The sequence below is a fragment of the Aquarana catesbeiana genome, linkage group LG02 (assembly GCF_042186555.1).
Source record: "Aquarana catesbeiana isolate 2022-GZ linkage group LG02, ASM4218655v1, whole genome shotgun sequence".
Classification (NCBI taxonomy): domain Eukaryota; kingdom Metazoa; phylum Chordata; class Amphibia; order Anura; family Ranidae; genus Aquarana; species Aquarana catesbeiana.
In genome coordinates, this window is record NC_133325.1 from 759,125,053 (window position 1) to 759,145,672 (window position 20,620).

At 39.9% G+C, this 20,620-nt stretch overlaps 1 protein-coding gene across 4 annotated transcripts in view; it reads left to right on the forward strand.

Annotated features, from left to right (window-relative positions):
- TTC3 (tetratricopeptide repeat domain 3) overlaps positions 1 to 20,620 on the forward strand; it is a 189,246-nt gene that overhangs the window by 108,439 nt on the left and 60,187 nt on the right. For all 4 annotated transcript variants that reach the window (XM_073617200.1, XM_073617202.1, XM_073617201.1 and 1 more), the window contains 4 exons: positions 919 to 1,049; positions 3,998 to 4,327; positions 6,625 to 6,894; positions 19,386 to 19,432. In XM_073617200.1, coding sequence (XP_073473301.1) covers positions 919 to 1,049; positions 3,998 to 4,327; positions 6,625 to 6,894; positions 19,386 to 19,432 — 778 coding nt within the window. The remainder of the gene's footprint in view (positions 1 to 918; positions 1,050 to 3,997; positions 4,328 to 6,624; positions 6,895 to 19,385; positions 19,433 to 20,620) is intronic.

Genomic DNA, 20,620 nt, shown 5'->3' on the forward strand with positions numbered 1-20,620 from the left:
CACCGCAATATCACAGTCCCGCTATAAGTCACTGATCACCGCCATTACTACTAAAAAAGAAAAAAAAAAAATCCAAAAATAGATCCCATAGTTTATTAGATGCTATAACTTTTGCACAAACCAATCAATATACGCTTATTGGGATTTTTTTTTACCAAAAATATGTAGCAGAATACATATTGGCCTAAATTGATTTAAGAAATTTGATTATTTGCATTTTTTTTATTGGGTATGTTTTATAGCAGAAAGTAAAAAATATTGTTTTGTTTGTTTTTTTTCTTCAAAATTGCTTGTCTTTTTTTGTTTATAGCGCAAAAAATAAATGCAGTGGTGATTAAATACCACCAAAAGAAAGCTCTATTTGTGGGGAAAAAAGGACATCAATCTTATTTGGGTACAGCTTCGCACAACCGTGCAATTGTCAGTTAAAGTAACGCAGTGAAGGGGGGTAAACCTTCCGGAGCTAAAGTGGCTAATTGATAGATGGCTGCAGATTTAGCAGGAACCAAACTTCAAATGCCTGTCTCCTTCATCTTTTTTTTTTTTTAAAGTTACTTCTACTTTTATGTAATCTTTCATGCTCTACTCAGTTTGAATCTTGCAGATTTACGGTTTATTTTAAAGTCCCTTAGATATGATTGTCTATGACTGTGGTCATCTTAGTATACGTTTTATAAATGTGAGTTGTGTTATCTTGTTTCTCTAAATAGTTTGTAACTATTGTTGTAGGTTCGGTTTATATTTTCTTTATTTCAGCTTCATTATGAATACATATCTTACATATACTGTACATATTTCCTAAACAGCTGCGTACCTGTCAGTTATGGCTTTACTTCTGCCCTTACCAAATGCTCACATGAGCATTGTCATCCAGATCGATCCATTCTTTTATCTTTTTTTATTCTTTCTTGTTTCAAGTGCCAAAAAACATAAAGCTAAGCATGAAAATAAAGCAGAGAGGAAGAAGATATTAGAGGAAGAACACGTAGATCAGCCATGTAGTGGTAATAGAGGGAAACGTCAAGAGAAGATTCTTCCTGATGCAGTTGGTTAGTTTCAGTGCTGTGATTTTTTTTTATGTTCTATTATTATAAAAGCAGTGCAGATTTGTGATCTAGAGAGATATGTGTGTGTGGCTGACATCCCATATGTTAGCTCTATCTACTTCTATTAGATAAGTGTTGGGGGTAAAAGCAAATACTAAAGTTACTGTGATAAATGTACTCCTGTGAAGCGAATATATTTAAAAACTAGTCTCCTGGCTGAACAATCTGGTGTCACTAGTCAAAGAAGACGGAGGACTGGGAATGTAACTGGCTTACATTAACATGCAGATACATTTTGCCATATTGCCTTTTGACCTGCTACAGAACTAAACTTTAAAGTAGAACTAATAGGCAAAACCTTAATTAACGCAAGGGAGGTTTATAACCCCTGTCAAATCTTTTTGTCGCTATTTGAGTCCCATTTCAGAGATTTCCCTTCACTTCAGCCAAACAGGAAGTGACAGAAAATCCCTGCAAGTTAACCACTTTAAGACCAGTAAAAATCTGTATTTTTTGCTAGAAAATTACTTGGAACCCCTAAACATTATATATTTTTTTTAGCAAAGACCCTAGAGAATAAAATGGCAGTTGTTGCCATATTTTTGTATTTGTGCAATGGTCTTTCAAATGAAATTTATTTGGAAAAAATACACTTTTTAATAAATAAAAACAAAATCATAAAGTTAGCCCAATTTTTTTGTATAATGTGAAATATATTACGCCGAGTAAATGGATACTTAACATGTCATGCTTTTAAAATTGTGCACGCTTGTGGAAGAGCGACAAACTACAGTACTTTAAAAAATCTCCATAGGCGACGTGTTAAACATTTTTATCTAGGAATGTAAACATCCCTTGTAATATAAATAGGCATAACAGGTGCTCTTTATTGAGAGATCTGGGGTCAAAAAGACTTGTGATCTCTCATTTACCTTTATAAGCAAAAAAACATCACTCCAGTCCTCCAAGGGCATCTTGCCCTCACTCGGCTTCCGGCCCAGGCATCAATAAGATCAGCTCCGGGGCTTACCAACAGGTCCAGTAAGCTTGGAGACGACCGGGACGCGGGGGGGGGCGTGGACCTCTCTCGCTGATTTTAAAAGTGATCTTGCGGTGAATGTGCCACTGGGACCACTTTTATTTGAAAGCCAATCGTCTGCTGTAAATAAAGATACCTGGGTTATGGCAGCTAGATGTTATTATAACCCTGGTTTTTAACATCAAAGTAATGATGTATATTTACAGTCAGGCGGACAGCAAAACTTGGAGACGCCTAGGTCACCAGAACTAGTGTCTCCATTGGAAGATTTCCCTTCTATTACTTTTCTGGGACAACCCAAAATGTTGACTTTTTTTATTTTACTTTCAATGATAACAGTAAACAGGACAAATAAAGAGACTGAATCCCCTTAACGGGGGCTATAAAAACGGACAGGTGTTCTAATCCCCCTTCGTTCCAAAACAAAAAAAAAAATGTTTTGCCGTTGGTTATACTTTAGTTATACTTGAACCATGTAAGGACCAGGCCTGTTTTTTACACTTGTTTACAAGTTAAAATCAGTTTTTTTTTTTTTGCTAGAAAATTACTTGAAACCCCCAAACACTACATATATTATTTTTCCAGTCACTCTAGAGAATAAAATGGTGGTCATTGCAATACTTTGTCATACCGTATTTGCGCAGCTGTCTGTACAAACACTTTTTTTTTGGAAAAAAATACTTTTTTTTTTTTTAAATTAAATAAGAAAACCGTTAGCCAATTTTTTTTTCTATATATTTTTTTCTCTATATTGTGAAAAATAATGTTACGCTGAGTAAATTGATACCCAACATGTTATGCTTCAAAATTGTTTCCCGCTCATAGAATGGACGACAAACTTTTGACACTTAAAAATCGTTAAAAAAATTGACGTTTAAAAATTTCTACAGGTTACCAGTTTTGAGCTAGCAATGGGGTCTTTTGCTAGAATTATTTCTCTCGCTCTAACGATCGCGGCAATACCTCACATGTGTGGTTTGAACACCGCTTACAAATGTGGACGTGACTTACGTATGTGTTTGCTTCTGCGCGCGAGTATGGAGGGACGGGACGCTTAAAATTTTTTTTTTTTTTTTTTTTACACAGTCCTTTTTTAAAAAAAATAATTGATGTGAGATCTGGGGTCAAAAAGATCTTAGATATCACATTTACACTTATTGTTATTTATATTTATATATTTATTCATATATTTATGGGGGGCGGAAGAAAAATACTTTTTTTTTTTTTTTTTTCCAATAAAAAAATTGTCCCTTTTAAGGCTGTTGGGCAGAAGTGACGTTTGATGTCGCTCCGGTCCTCCAAGGGCATGGAGTCGAGTGGGGCCATCATGCCCTCACTCAACTTCCTGCCCTTCAGGACACCAGATGTATCCGGCGCTTCCAACGGCTCTGGTAAGCGGCAGAGAGCATCGGGACGTGGTGGGTGAGGGGGGGGCAGCTCTCCCACCCATAAAAGTGATCTTGCCGCGAATCCGCCATGGAGACCGCTTTTCTCTTAAAGCGGACTGCCCACTGCAGAGAAAAGTACTGTGGTTATTGCAGCTATCTGCTGGCATAACGGTATTTAACGTCAAAATACCGACGTATATCCACGGTGGACCGTCCGGAAGTGGTTACAGTTTGTAGGGAAAGTGAAAATGCCAGACTAATGTTGACAGTTCAGATAAAGTTCATCGCAGTAACAGTTTACCAAAACACCCAACACACTTCTGGGGTTTTCAGGAGCCCCACTTCATCAGTCACCAGGACAGGAAGTCAGAGGAAATCTCCCCTGTGGGTACACAGACTGCAAAACTTTTACCACTGTATCCAAAATTAAAATCAAAGATGTGACTGGGTCGAAGTTGAATCACAAGAGAGGCGTTCTTTTCACTTTGTCTTAATACAACTATGTTTTGTTTTTATCTTCCTAGTGAGTAATGGCTTCCATATACCATGGGATCCTTTGTTGTCACAAGTAATCCAGAAACAACAGCTGATAATTAGGGGATGTCCATTATCCTTTCCTAAATTTTGGGACTCTATAGCTGCGTGGAGAATTATAAGTGTACAAGAACTGAGTGAATTTGACAAGAATACCAGCTTACTGCCTCAGTCTAATAGCAAGATGAAAAATCTTCTCAATCATCTCTACAAGCTAAATGACAGAGTCAAAACCAGAGTGCTTCTGTATCTGCTAAAAGTTCACCATGAGCATATATCTAGTGATCTGCACAAGTGGATCTTGATGATAGATGAAAAAGGTAAGCAAGTAAATATCTAACTCCTTTTTTTTTTTTCTGTTTTCCTTCCTGTGTGTACAGTAGGGGGTAAGTTTGCCATAATGTGCACCGATGCTGTGAATACTTGCATGTTATGGCAAGAGCTTACCCCCCCCCCCCCCCACAAAGCTTTAAACCATGGGTCCCAAACTGGCGGCCCTCCAGCTGTGGCTGGACTACAAGTCCCATAATACCTCTGCCTTTGAGAGTCATGCTTGTAACTGTCAGCCTTGCAATGCCTCATGGGAATTGTAGTTCTACAACAGCTGGAGGGCCACCAGTTTGTGTTTTTGTTTTTTTCTAAAATAACAAACATGTTATACCTACCTGCTCTGTGCAATGGTTTTGCAGACTGGATCCTTCTCTTCTCTGGCCCCTCGTTCCTGCCGGGTGCCCCCACAGCTAGCAGCTTGCTGGGGGGGCACCCAAGCAGGTGTGCTCCCGAGCCGAGGCTCTGTGTGTCAATTCACACACGAAGCCATGGCTCGGCCCTGCCCCTCCGTCTCCTGATTGGCTTACTGGCTGTGATTGACAGCAGCTGGAGCCAATGGCTCCCGCTTCTGCCTAAAGCCAATCAGGAGTGTGAGTCAAGGCTCTCGTGGACATCGCTGGATCAAGAGGGGGCTCGGGTAATTATTGAAGAGGGCTGGGCGGGGGCTGCTGCACACAGGTTTCTTACCTTCATGCATGAAGGTAAAAAACCTTGTGCCTTTTACAACCACTTTTAGTTCTGCTTAACATCTATTTGCTGACACACTTCCTGATTGAATGGATGACACCATCCTGTACTGTAAGATAAGGATTTTACAGGTAAGTCAAAAATCCCTTTACACCAGCTTTCTGTGTTCCCCTTCACAGGACTGGGGGTGGGGACTAACATTGCACGGTGTTGTCTGGCTTAAATGGGGAGATTTCCACCAGGAAAACTGAGATTACCTTGTCAGTATGCTGATGCTCTGTCATGTTCCAGTAAGTAGGCTCGGGGCTTTGACATTGCTAGAATATCTGCAGTGAAGAAAAGTGAGAGCCAAAAAACCTGTATCGTGTGCCGCTCAGGTTCCCTGAAGGGGGTACTAGTCCTTACTGTCCACCACTTAGAGTGCTGGTCAGGAGGCAGCCTTTCCCGGGTTCTAAGATCGCTCAGTGTGAAGGAGAGTATCCCTGTGACCGCACATTCATATCATCCTAGAGTACAATGATGAGTGGCAACCTCAACCTCATTGCCACTCCTGATTGTGCTCTGGGATGATACAGATATGCGGTCACAGGTATACTTTCCTTCACACCGAAGAAAAGTGAGAGCCCCATTATCTGGTTGGTATCTGTCAATCACAAAACTGATTGAACAGTTTTACAACTACTTTCTCAGGTTTCCATTTCTGTCTACTGTATACTTATCTGTTTGGCTTGAGCTCAGCTGCTTTGTAAGGTTAACAAGAGCAATGATAAGGGCTGAAACATCTAACTTAACACCACATCCCTAATTATTGATTAACAAGAGGGGGGAAGGTGAGGTAAACAACCCTGGGACTTTTAAGGTGTTTGTGATAAATAGTAGATAGACACTCTAAAGGCATCCATAAAAAAGTTTTTATTACAAAAAATGCAAACAACACAACAGGATAAAATTATCCTCATCAAGTTCTGTAGGAGACAAAATGTTTTGTCTCCTACAGAACTTGATGTGGATAATTTTACCTTGTTGTGTTGTTTGCATTTTTTGTAATAAAAACTTTTTCATGGATGCCTTAAGGCCCCTTTCACACGGGACGGATCCGTGTTGATCCGCCCCGTGTTTATCCGCTGCTCAGCGGGGATCGCTCCGTTTTCCCCAGCTGAGCAGGCAGATGACAGGGCGGGACCCGCACACTGTGCAGGGACCGCCCTGTCAGATCTCCGCTCTCCCCTATGGGGGATCGGAGGAACACGAACCGTCTGTCCGTGTTCATCCGATCCGCTCTGCAGACGGATAGAAAAATAGGATTTTCTTCCGTCCGCAGAATCGGACGAGAGCGGAGCCGGACAACATCGGGTGTTAGCGGATGTACATCCGCTGACACCCGCTATCCCATAGGGATGCATGTATGTCCGTATTTCATCCGAAAACGGATGGATGAAATACGGACATACGGTCCGCATGTGTGAAAGGGGCCTTGTCTATCTACTATTTATCACAAACACCTTAAAAGTCCCGGGGTTTTTTTACCCCACCTTCCCCCTCTTGCTTTGTAAGCTTGTTGTGCATTTTTCATTCCTAAATTCTCTTATTTTTGTTCAAGGTCTGCAGGCCGCAGAAGGATTCCGAGTTCGCAATGAAGAACATTTGAAAAGTATTAAACTCCAGGATGTCATTAACTTATGGAATGTATCCTATGGGAAGAACATAGACTATGAATTAACAGACTCCTTATCCAACAGCCTGTATGACACCCTGTTTAATATGAGCATACAGGACTTCCGGTGCTTTGTGTGGTTTCTTGCAGAGAATCGGAACATTGAATCTGTATCTGCCTTAGGAAAAGAATTAGATAAATATTTCCAAGAAATGGGTAAGCTGTTCAATATACTTGGGTAGTGGGTGACTTATGTATTGTGTCACTTCTGGACCAGTGACGTACCCATATGTTTTAAACTCTCAGGTTTTTATAAACACTTAAGTATTAAAAACTGAGGTGCATTGCAGGATTTGGCCTTGTCTGAAACTAGCCATGTGCATGGCTGAAATTCCCCTTTCCGTATTTTGAAAAGTTTCTAATATCTGTAAATCGTAGTATTTCAGCACAATTGAAATAGATGTGAAATAGATGTGTAGCCAGACTAAGGTTGTGTTAACAGCCTCTGTTTCCATAGTCTGGCTTCCACTTACAGCAGTTGGGACAGGTGTCTAAATATGACTGTGCCAGTGGAATTTTTTTTGGGGGGGGGGAGCGTGGCAAACAGTATGCCACCGACACCACTGCCCCCCAAGGTCTATATATACTACTCAGAAACACTCACCTTTTCATACATAAAATAATGTTATTCTAATACTGTTTCTTGCAGACAAAATTGAATCCAAACCCTGCAATACAATGCTGGTCTGCTCAAGAAATCACAACACACTAAACTCTCACCAGATCAATGACCATTAGCTTAATGTCCCAACCAGAGAGTCCAGTCTGGGAGAGGTTGTGGCATGTCAGCTTGTGAGTCTGCCTAGGGCTTTGTATGACATCATAAGGAAGGAAGAAAGAAACAAAGGAATAATAATTGAAGAGGGGGCTGGAAAGTCCCTCTATGGTCTGTCGCACTTACCCCATGGCGGCGGCTTCCCGTTCCCCTGCTCTCTGCGGCGGCTTCAGTTTCCTCCCTCAGTGCCCGATCAGTCTTCTCTTTTCGGCCAATCAGAAAACTGGTCTCATACGCACTTCTGATTGGCCGGATTAAGGATCAGTGTTATAACGGCGAATATTTATTCTTGTTGTAACACCTGGGTGCGCTAATGGCGCAATGCTCTGCGCCACGAGCCACCCTATTTTGAAGCCTATTAGAGCCTATGGCTCTAATCAGGTACTTCAAAAAAACACCCCTGCCGCTGTAATTAAGGCGCCGGACGCCTGAATAGGGGGTGGCGGCGGCCATGGATAGATTCATGCTATGCTATGCTATGCTATGCATGAATCTATCCATTACTCCTAGATGGGGCGGCGCCTCGGCTCCCCTAATGGATGGACTGTCACTGGACTGTGCAATCCAGTAGGCTTCAGAAATAAAGCCAGAGCATTTAGACCTTGTCAGACATACACCCTCCCCTTTTCTGCAATACAGGTCTGTGTGAGAACACATGTGATGAGGGTGTGTCTGTTGCTCAGCTCTGCCAGCACAGGGTACTGCAGCATTTTTTGATGGGGGGAAAAGGGCATTTTTAGACATTTCTAAGTAAGACTTGGTCACAAATCATAACATATAGGACTCTAAAGAGATAAAAAAGATGCACCATTTCAACCTGCGCTTAAGCGTATTTCCTTATCGTACATCACGGGACACAGAGCAACTATAGTAATTACTATCTGGGTTATATGCCACCTATAAGTGAATGGACACTGGCACACCCAAAAGACAGGAAGTCGCCCCTCTATATAACCCCTCCTATACAGGAAGTACTTTTTTTCTCCAGTGTCTGCAAGGTGGTGGTCACTAATGTGATACATGTGCTCTTGGAGCATACTTGGAGGTCTGGACGGTTCTATTAGGAATCATGGACTTCAATCGGATCCATTCGAAAAAGCTGTCAGCCAAAATGGATAGTACCCGAGCCTCATTGGAAGGAGAGAAGATTCCTCGAGGTTTGCGTGTAATGCAGCCTTATGGTGCTGGACTCTGCGTAATGGAACCCTGTGCAGTGTTTGTTCTGACCAAGGTGCTATACAGGTCCAGGGGAGTGGAGTCCAGATTAAGGGGGGACCCAGTCTCTGAAGGTCTTTTATGACAAAGCTCGCAGTGATGTGTGAAGATTGGACTCCTGTTATGTTCAGAGCCCTGCAGCAGTCTGCAGATAAGTCTGCATTTGTTTGCAGTTTCTCTTTTTTCTTTTTTTTTTTTGAGTTCTGACTGTCTGTTCTCCCGGTGGCCACTGGAAGCAGTGTGCTGTTTAATCATGCTATGTACACTTACTCATGTGGGCTGCTGTTTCTCCTCCAGCCACTAGAGAGGGCGCAGTATCGCTCAGTATGACCTTTTTTTAGATGGGCAGGAAGGGTGGCTAGGCCATGTGGCAACAGGTTCAGTAGGCCTCTGGAGACATAGCAGCAGCCCATGGATACTAACAAAGTGTGAGTACTTACTGTGGGAGAACTGTAGTCATGATTACCGTGTATACTCCAGTATAAGCCGAGTTTTTCAGCACTTTTTTTGTGCTGAAAATGCCCCCCTCGGCATATACTCGAGTCGAGCACTTTTCTGCAGCAAAAAATGTCATTTTCTGAACCGACTTTGGGGCCCCGTATCTCGGGGCCACTTGGTGCTAGGAACCCCATGGATATATTGTGGTGCTAGTTCCACTGGGTTTGCACACCAAATTTGGGGTTCCTAGCACTAAGTGGCCCCGAGATACGGGGCCCCAAAGTCTGTCAACTGTGTCCATCTGCAGCAATGTCATTTCGGGACCCTTTGGGTCCAGAGACCCCAAATTTTGGCTGCAGCAAGGGGGCATCTAGGAAACTACTGAGTTTTACGTTCAGGGGACCTATGGCTGCAAATGGGCACAGTGGGGCATGCAAATTGGCACAGTGAGCCTGCAAATGGGCATTGTTGACCCTCTTTTCCACTTACAGTAGCTGCGCATTTCTCACCCTAGGCTTATACTCGAGTCAATAAGTTTTCCCAGTTTGTGGTAAAATTAGGTGCCTCTGCTTATATTCGGGTCAACTTAAACTCTATACTTATATACAGTATATGCTGCATATTTACTGCTTATCCGGGGGGACTGTACAACTGTAAGTTGACACACCCCTGGATGGTTAGCAGTTCACTTTAAGGCATTGTTGACTGCTCTGTAGGCAGGTGCAGCGTAGTATACATGCTTGCAAACTTGTTGCTTAAATGCATGTTTAAATATACACTTTTGGAAAAACATAAGCATGGGTGCATTTTAAGGAGTTGAATCTCAAGTTTAGTGCATATGTGCTTGGCTAAATTCTGCAGGACTAGTATGGCACCAACTGCAGTTAAGCAGATGCTTGCTTGCAAACTAGCTGGAATGCACGGTTGCTGAAGATACATGTTTTTACATATTCGCATAAATATACATGGTTATATATGTTTGCATAAAGATACTTGATCATGGTTGCACAAAGATGCGTGTTTTTTCCTTGTCAAAAGAAGTTTATTGAGTATACAATGTTATAAAGATACATAAAGATACATAAAGTAAGTTTACAAGGATCTATAAAGTAAGCTCATTGTTTTACAGTAGGGTTTATATAGGTAAATATCATGAAATTTCAAATATTAAACATTGGGTTCACGTAAACCTAAATTAAAGATATATATAATTTCCTTAGTTACTTTTGTAGGTATTTAAATGATTTATACCTACTATACATATTGTTTACAAGTAGAGTGTATATAGGTCAAATAAATTCTGATAATGAGCTTTAATCGTGAGGTGGAGAAAAGGAAAGAGAAAGAAGAAAAAGGGTTGAAAGGTAGAGGTATGGTCCACAAGGTTGTCCCGCTCGTCAGTTTATTATTCTTTTTAGTTCTCTTTGAAGCTTTAGAATGGGTGTCTCTGTAAGTCATTTAATCTGTTACCATGGCAACAGGACAGAGTAATTGAAATTTGACAGGAACTGTTGTTTTATCCAAGGATGCCAAAGTTTTTCAAATTTTGGAATTTGATTTTGATCGATGGCTACCATCTTAGCATGGGACATTGTATTATTCATTCTGTGAATTGTTTCTGCTAGTACCAATGTAGGAGATTTCCATGCCTTGGCCACTGTTTGTTTTGCAGCCGTTATTAGTTGGATCATAAGTTTGAATTGAGAGAGTGTTAACCATTCCGGTTTTAGATTAAGTAAAGTTAAATATGGATCTGGTTGTATTATTTTTTTAAATATTTTAGATGCAATCACGAAGACTTCCTTCCAGAAGGTTTGGATTACTGGGCACGTCCACCATATGTGTAAATATGTGCCTATTTCTGCGCATCCTCGAAAACAAAGAGTTGAGGTATTAGGTGAATATTTTGCCACTCTAGCGGGTACAAGGTACCAGCGAGTTAGGACTTTATAATTTGTCTCCAGTGCCAAGATGTTGGGTGAAGATGACTTAGATGTGAGCCATATATTAGACCAGTCCGTGTCTTCTAAAGTTCGTCCCAGATCCTCCTCCCACCTCTGAACGTAAGAGGGTCTATTAAGATTTGCTACTCCATATAATTGATTATAAAGTGATGAAATTGTACCTTTAGCAAATGGATCTTTTGTACAGATTGATTCAAAAATGGATAATTGGGATAATGGTGTATCCCCCTTTAGGAATGGTGTATAGAAATTTTTGATTTGGAGATAGCTAAATATCTCAGAGTTTGGTAGATCATATTTTTCTCTAAGCGATGGGAATGAAAGGAATGATTTAGATGCTATGAAGTCATTTAGTGTCTGAATGCCTGATGTTGTCCAAGCTTTAAAAGAATTTGGGTAGATCCATGCCGGATAAAAGGCCGGATTTCTGATAAAAGAAAGGAGAGGATTGTGTGGAGATTGTAACTGATATTTGGTTTTTAGTTTATCCCAGAGAGATAAGAAGTGTTTAGTTATGGGATTATGAATTTTAAAGCGGTCTTTAGGATCAAGCCATAATAAATTTGATATTAATAGAGGGTCATTTTCTGAAGCCTCTATAAATACCCATAATGGGATTTCCTGTTTTGCATGGTATTTGGACAGACTGGCCAAATGTGCTGCTCTGTAGTAGTTAGTAAAATTAGGGTATCCCAGGCCTCCTTTATTTTTGGGAAGATGTAGTGTGTGTATAGGTATACGTGGTTTAGAAGAGCCCCATATAAACGAAGTTGCTCTTTTTTGTACTATTCTCAAAAAATAGGAAGGAATTGGAATAGGGAGGACTCTGAATAGATAAAGCAATTTGGGTAGAATAGTCATTTTGATTGCATTAATCTTCCCTATCCAGGATAAAGGAAGTTGTGACCATTGTTTTATTAAATTTGTGATCTGTCTTAATACAGGAGGATAATTGGTTGAGAATAAGTCAGAATGAGATGCTGTTAAATGAATTCCAAGATATGGGATTGATTTTTCTGCCCATGTGAATGGGAGTGCAGCCCTAGCCGGGATCAATTCCATGTTTGTGAGTGAAATATTAAGCACTAGGCATTTCTTAGGATTAATCATAAGGCCGGATAGGGCTGCAAATCCATCAAGAGCTGGTATTAAGTTAGGACCAGAGACCTGTGGTGATGATAGAAAAAGTAATATATCGTCTGCAAATATACATAATTTGTGTGTAATACCTCCTACTTCAATGCCAGTTATAGTTTGGTTTGTTCTGATGTATTGGGCCATGGGTTCGAGTATACGGGCAAATAATAAGGGGGATAATGGGCAACCCTGTCGGGTACCTCTTTCGATATTAAAGGCTTCAGATTTGTATCCAGCATATTTTATATAGGCTTTGGGTTTATTATATAATGCTTTGATCCATGTTAAAAAGTGGGGTCCAAAACCCCATTTTTGTAATGAATATTGCATATATTGCCAGGATACTGTGTCAAATGCCCTCTTAATATCGAGAGATAGAAAACATAAAGGGATTTTCCGTTTTTTAGCAATATGTGCCAATAACACTGCCCTGCGTATATTATCGCCTGCCTGTCTATTTGGCATGAAGCCTACTTGATCTCTATGTATTAATTTTCCTATAATGCTATTGAGGCGTTTTGCTATTATTTTTGCTAATAATTTAATATCGAGGTTTAACAGAGAGGCCGATAATTCACACAGGAAGTATCATCAGAAAGGGGTTTTGGGATCATACAAACAATTGCCATTAGTGTTTCTTGCCGAAAAGAATGTCCATCTAGAAGTTTGTTAAAAGTTTCAGTGAGAATGGGAGAGAGTATTTCTGAGAATGTTTTATAGTATAAAGCCGAGTAGCCATCTGGGCCTGGTCTTTTGTTAAGTTTTAGGTCTTTTATGGCGTTAGCAACTTCATCTATAGTTATAGGCTCATCCAAACTGCTTTTTTGATTCTGAGATAACTCAGGTAAGGTTATTTTTGAGAAGAAGGATTCAGCTTCTGTAGGATTAAATTCATTGTTTGTCTTGTATAAAGTTGCGAGATGTGAGTGAAATTTATGGACTATTTTAACTGGATTACAAGTGTAAACATTTTTTGATAATTTCAAACGTATTGGTTTGAAAGATTTGTTAGTTGAATTTAATGCCCGAGCCAAATATGTACCTGGTTTGTTTGTATTCATGTAGAAATTGTGTTTGGAGCGTTTGAGGGATTTATCAACTGACTCAGTGAGAAATAGATCGTATTCCAATCTAGATTTTTCCAGATGAGATTTTGTACTCTGAGATGGATTATCTTGAAATGATATGTAGGCTGCATTAAAATTGAGTTCTAGTTTTTTTGCTAGATTTTTGCGTTCCCGTTTAAATAGTGCCATTTGTCTTTGTATTGTACCACGCAAGACAGGCTTATGAGCTTCCCACAGTGTTATTGGGGAGATGTCTGTTGTATTATTAATTGATATGTATTCCTTTAAAGCTTGTTCAATGGCCATCTGATGTAGTGGGTGTTTGAGCATTATGTCCGGTAAGTACCACGTTGGGTCATGCGCTTTTGGTATGGCTGAGGCTATAGTAGTGTATACTGCATTATGGTCAGACCACGGAATCGGAATTATATCTGATGCAATAATTTCTGGTATCATTCCTATTGTTAGAAAAATATGATCTATTCTGGTGAAGGTTTGATGAGGGTGCGAGAAATAAGTGAATTTCTTTTTCATTGGGTTACTTTCTCTCCATGAATCTACCAGATTGTATTTGGAAAGAAGTTGAGAAAAAGGTAATCTAGAGGTTATTTTGGATGGTGTAAAAGGTGATTTATCTAGAAATGGGAGGAGGACCTGGTTCGAATCCCCACACATTATCACTGTTCCTATTTTGTGTGTATTAATCACTTGTAATATATGTGAGAGGAATGGTGTAGGTTGTTTGTTAGGAGCGTAGTAGGAAATCACTGTGATTGCTGTATCCATTATATAACCCATGAGTATCAGGTATCTACCTTCTGGGTCTTTAATTTCTGATGATAAGGTGAATGGTGTGGATCGGTGAAATGCAATTAGAGTTCCCCTTTGCTTGGTACAGGCAGAAGCCGTGTAAATTTGTTGATAAAAAGGAGAAATATATTTTGGAGTAGAATCTTTGGTGAAGTGTGTTTCTTGGAGGCATACTATGTGAGCCTTCTTGTTATGGAAAGTACGGAAGGCTTTGGTCCTTTTTTGAGGGACATTTATTCCCTGAACATTCAGGGAAAGTATATTCAGTGGTGCCATGGCAATAGATCAAATAGTTTTGACTTACTTTTTGTTATGCAGAGCTGACTGCGCAGATCAACCTGTGTGGACTGAAGAGATGAATAGAAAAAGAAACCAGTGAATTCTGGAGTAAAGAGTAAACAAAAAACATATGAGATTAGATGATACATTGTATAAATTATTTTTTGCAAGTAATCACAATTTACCCGTGAAAGAGAATAAATATCTCTCTCAGGGGAATAAGTGCCTTCGTCACACTCCCACATAATATGGTTGGGAGAATGAGGAGGGCTAATGGGGGTACACGGATCTTCCGCTTACAGGAGAGAAGTGCTATGTCAAAAGACATCAAAATGATGTTTCATTAATTGGAGTGCAGAATATAGTTTTTGTTGAAATTATTTATTCCAGGGTGGTTGTATATGGTTAGTCTTGCCCTAGGCTAAATAATTCAGTTAGAAAGGTACTGTTAATAACTTTGATATTGATGAAGATAGTTTGAATTATTTTGGGATTTTAACCCTTTTAGAGTAAACAATTACATATTTTATTCATATGTAACTGTTTAGATATGTTAACTCATAAAATTGAGGTTGTATTGCTTCAGATTAGAATAAACAAAAACATAATTCTAGGAACTAGTTAGGTAATAATATATTTGTTTTAAGAAAAGAAAGAAAAAGCTTCCATTACTTCTGGATTATTGAACATATTTGTCCTAAAAAGTAATAAATCTATTGTTATTACCTGATAATATATAACTGAACAAGAATTTCCTTATTTCACTTATATATTCTAAGGCTATATGAATCAGAAGTAATAAGAAATATAACTGGAATGTAACATGATCCCACACAGTGTGTGACTATCAGAATGCAGTTACATTCAGTTATAAATATAGGTTTTTTTATAGAGAACCATCTCTTAGTATAATAAATGAAGAGATATCAGGAATTAGGATGTCAGTCAATTGAATCTTCTTGGTCCATGGATGATGTGGCATAACGGCCTCTTTTGTGAGAATGATGATTCCCATTTTGTTCTGAAATTTTCTGGGTGCTGCCTGAAGGTGAAGATGACGCCATTCTTCTGCGTGTGGGAGTGTTGCTGCTTGTGGGTTCTGTCAGATTTAATTTTAAAAGGGTTTGTTGTAGTTCATCTGCTGATCTGCTTCTGTAAATTGTACCTTGGTAGTTAAATCTGACTGAAAAGGGGAAGCCCCATTGATACATAATGTTGTGGCGTTGCAGCTCCATTAGTTGGGGTTTCATGGATCGTCTTTTAGTAATAGTAAGTTGGGATAGGTCAGCAAAAATTTGATAATTGTGTCCTTGAAAATTAAGTTCCATTTTTTTCTCTTGCAGCAATTAGTATTTGTTCTTTCGTTCTGTAATAATGAAATTTTGTGATTATATCACGTGGGGGTCCATCTTTCTTTTTGGCTGTGAGGGCTCTGTGTACTCTGTCCAGTTCTAAACGTTCAATAGGGATATCTGGCTTTAGTTCTTGTAATAGAGCAGTAATAGTAGATTGCAGGTCTGTCACAGTTTCAGGTATTCCCCTTATGCGCAAGTTTGAACGTCTGGCTCTATTTTCGTAATCTTCGAGCTTAGTTTGAAGTATTAAATTCTCTTCTTTTAATTGTTCCAATTCTGTTATATTTTCTTGGGTTGTAATTTCAATTTCATCCATTTTTATTTCTAAGGCTGCGGTGCGGTTTCCCAGCTCTCTTATTTCTTTGGTTAGGCTTTTTGTTATTTGGTCTGAGGTTTGTTTTAAAGCCTTATGAAGCATCTTTTCAAATTGTAATAATATTACTGGGGATGCTGAGGAGGCTTGTGGAGAAGTTTGTGAGAGGATTTGTTCTGTATCTGACTCAAATGGAGAGTCTTGCTGTGACATTTTCTGTCTGTGAGAGCGCCCTGATGCTGTATCTTGTGAGGTGACTGGAGCTGCTTCAGCTGCAGTGAGTGCCTGTGAGCTCTTTGTGAGGTGATTTTTATTTCTGCCACGGTTTCCTCCCAGTACCATATTTCCTGCCCAAACTTTCACAGTTTGTTCCCTGGGGCAAAAAGGTTCAAATGGATACCTTTTGAGCCTGCAGGCTCCGCTTTGTCCTTCTCTTCTCTCCTCAGCGGTGTGGAGCTCTAACAATGCATGTCTGCTCCGCTAGGCTCCGCCTCCTGCTCCCCCGATGCGTGTTTTTTCATGTTTGCCTAAATATACATGGTTATATGTTTGCATAAAGATACTTGATCATGGTTGCACAAAGATGCATGTTTTTTCATATATGCATAATTATACATGGTTATACATGTTTGCATAAAGATACTTAATCATGGTTGCACAAAGATGCATGTTTTTTTCATGTTTGCATAAATATACATGGTTATACATGTTTGCATAAAGATACATGATCGTGGTTGCACAGAATGCATGGTTGCACAAGGATGCATGGTTATTCATGTTTGCATAAATAGACGTGGTTATACATGATTGCATAAAGATGCATGTTTATACATGTTTGCTTGGATATATATGGTTATACATGATCGCATAAAGATACATGATCACATAAAGATGCATGTTTAGACATGTTTGTATAGATATACATGGTTTTACACGGTCGCATAAAGATACATGATTGCATAAAGATGCATGTTTATACATGTTTGCTTAAATATTCATAGTTATACATGATCACATAAGGATACATGGTTGCATAAAGATGCATGTTTATACATGTCTGCATAGATACGTGTTGCGTAATGTTGCATAAGCACGTTTCATAAATGCATGCTTGCTTATTGCGAAAAATGCTTGTTTCCATGGGCACATGTTGCAAGAATGCGTGTGTACAGTGCACGCTTTCATATTTTGCCTAAATGCATAGTTGCATAAGCACATGCTTCCATAAACGCTTGCTTCCATAGATGCATATTGCTTAAACACATGCTGGCATGCTTTCATTTGTACTGCATACGTATATTTATTTACTTACGTATACGTATGCCTTGCTCTGGATTATAGGACAAACCTGTTGTAGGTTCAATCTGGAATTGCCTCTGCAGGCATATATATATTTATATTTATATATATATATATATATATCAACCACCAGGGAGGCACCAGAAGTCATGCAACTTGGGGAGGTGTACCACATTCTGTCTGGGACAGTACAAGTGCTGTCTCTATCGCCAATACATATTCCAGGTATAGGATAGTGGCAAGGGGAACTCTGCAGGGGAATCTACTAAATTCCCAGTTCTACAACAGTTTGGGACAGGTGTGTCCGGGACAAGAGTCCCACTGCCAATAAGGGTATATGTACTGGTAACACCTTAAGGTCTGGTTCTCCCTTATTTGACGTTTTTTATTTTCCCCCGTTTCAGATTCTGCCACATCTTTTGCGAAGAATCCGTAAGGTGGTAACACTGATATTAGTGTTTGCTGAATTAGCCCAGGGGGGCTTGGTACACAGACATAGCAAGTCTTGTGGGGGTTGCTCCTTTGGACACTCCTAGTCTAGCGGGACCTGATGGTCTTGAGTCCTGTATCTCAGCACTGTTGAGCCCCTGGAAGACGGCTTCAGTTACAGGACTTGAAAATATTTTTTTGTCTGGGGTGAAGCCAGGAAGTGGCACTTGCAGAAATATGTGGGTGGGAGATTTTTTTTTCTTTCTCCAATCAATAGAGGAAAGGAGTTTGGCCTTAAGTAACATTAGGGTCAGATTTTGTCCCTATCCATTTTTTTTCCAGGGGCCGTTGTTTCTCACTCCTTGTTTCATACCTCATACAGCATGTAACTTCGACAGTCCCGTCTGTCAGGCCATTCTTGTGTCCTTGGGACTTGAATTGATCTTGACTGTCCTTGCAGATGCCACTTTTTGAACCAATCGGGGGATTCTATTGGTCCTTTTATCTCAGAAGGTGGCTTCTTTGGTTGCTATCACTTCACGAAGTGGAGTGTCAGAGTTGGCAGCTCTTTCATGCAAGGAGCCATTCTTGGTCTCGCATCATAAGGTGATGTTGCGTCCTCATCCATTTTTAATACCTAAAGTGGTTTCTAGTTTTTCACTTGAATCAGGGCTGTGTCTTACCTTTTTATTTTTCTCCTAATCCACAGTCGGCAGGAGAAAAATCGCTACCTACTCTAGAGGTAGTTCAGATGCTCAGTCTGCTAGAGTTGTCGGCACAAGTCAAGAATCCTGGTTTGTTCTGCCAGAAGAGCCCAGGAAGGGCAGGCGGCATCCAGGTCGAATATTTAGCAGTGGATCTGCCAGTTTATCAATGATGCCAATGGTTTAAATGGCAATAAACTCATTTTGTTCTGGGGAGAGATGCTCTTCCAGGTGTGGGAGTATCTTGGGCCATCCATCATCGGGTGTCAGTGGCCCAGGTGTACAAGACCACTATTTGGTTTTTTGTTTATACATCTACAGGGTTTTACCAGGTCGATGTCAATCGCGTAGAAGATACTGCCTTTGGCCTCAGCGTATTACAAATGGCAGAGTAAGTCCTTCTTTGGTGGCAGTTTCTATGATGGTGTCTCCCTCCCCTCAGGGGCATTGCTTTGGGACATCCCAGATAGTAATTACTATAGCTACTCTGTGTCCTGTGATGTACGATAAAGAAAATTGTATTTTTCCTACAGCTTGCCTGTAAAATCCTTTTCTTGGAGTACATCACGAGACACAGAGGCCCCTCCCCTCTTTTGGGAATTGCTTGCTACAAAACTGAGGTACTTCCTGTGTAGGAGGGATTATAGAGAGGGAGGACTTTGTGTCTTTTGAGTGTGCCAGTGTCCGTTCACCTATAGGTGGCGTATAACCCAGATAGTAATTACTGTAGCTGCTCTGTGTCCTGTGTTGTACTCCAAGAAAAGGATTTTACAGGTAAGCTGTAGAAAAAATCCTATTTTTGGGGCATCTAACTGCATTTCTTTGTTACCAGCATGTTCATTTTTTTTTCTGTTTACTACAGATGTACCAAGTGGTAAAGTTCCAGCATATTCTCTTGAAGAGTTAAGTGTAAGTTATCAACAAAGTATTTGTTATTGAAATTGAGTGCAAGTATTTCCACAGTATCTGAACTTTCTTGCAGTTCACTGCAGTTTGTCTAATCATCTCTGAGATAAAACTGGAAAAAAACTTGACTTCTATTTTTCTTTGATTTAAAGCTGAACTCCAGGCAAGCAGCTTTTGGCCTCTTACACACTGCTGCCTAAAAACGCAGTGTTTTTAGGCATACACGCTTTTTATTTTAATTTTTTTTCTTCCTGATCTTAGCGTTGACCATTGATTTCTATGCACCTGTACACACAGGCGTGTAAACATGCACTGCGTATAGATCAGTAAAAAAAATAGTACAGAAATATGCATTATTTTCTCGCACATCACACGCCACAATCCCTTGATTACAATAAAGCTAGAAGAATTTTTACACTTGTGTATGTATATGCGTAAATACGTGCAAGTGCTGTACAGCTCATATTTGTATTTTTTTTTTCTGCCACGGACATCTGATGTTCATACATCAGTACAGTTTACAGTTACCCTAATAATCAGAGAATAGATGCATATAAGTTTACCTTCCAAAGGGATGGTATTTTTGTCCATCCAATTCTGAGATGTACAGCTGTGCCAGACAGCACAGCCCTGCCTGGCAGGGCAGTAGGCCTCATTTTTTTCAGCTGAAGGTAATTAAAGTGCAACCCAAAAACAAAATGTTATATATTGCAGCTTGCTAGTGCTTGGCTCTGGTGGCTGCATTAGTCGTGTTTTTTTCAGGCTAATAACATTTTCAGCATATACAGATACCTGTTGATTTTGCCAGAAATGCATTGTCCATGTTACTTCCTGTGAGTGACCATCGTGTAATGGAGATGATGAAAGGCAGACGTGCTTGGAAGGCCAGCCTGTGTGACAACTATAGGGCCATAGATACAGTGGAGAATAAAAATGTAGCCACAAAGACAGGAGATGTATTATTTGCAGGATTACCAGGTAAAAAAATAGAACAAGCCAGCTCATCTATAGACTGATACATTACAATATATCCATTTTTGCCTTTGGGTTTAGATATGATTTAAATTGATTTAAATCGTTTCTAAACCTAAAAATGCAATTTGGCACTTCTTCCCATCCAGCAATGTAATTGTATGTCGCTGCACTTTCGGTGGTTGTACCGGGATGATGCCTGCAGGTATAGTTTTTTAG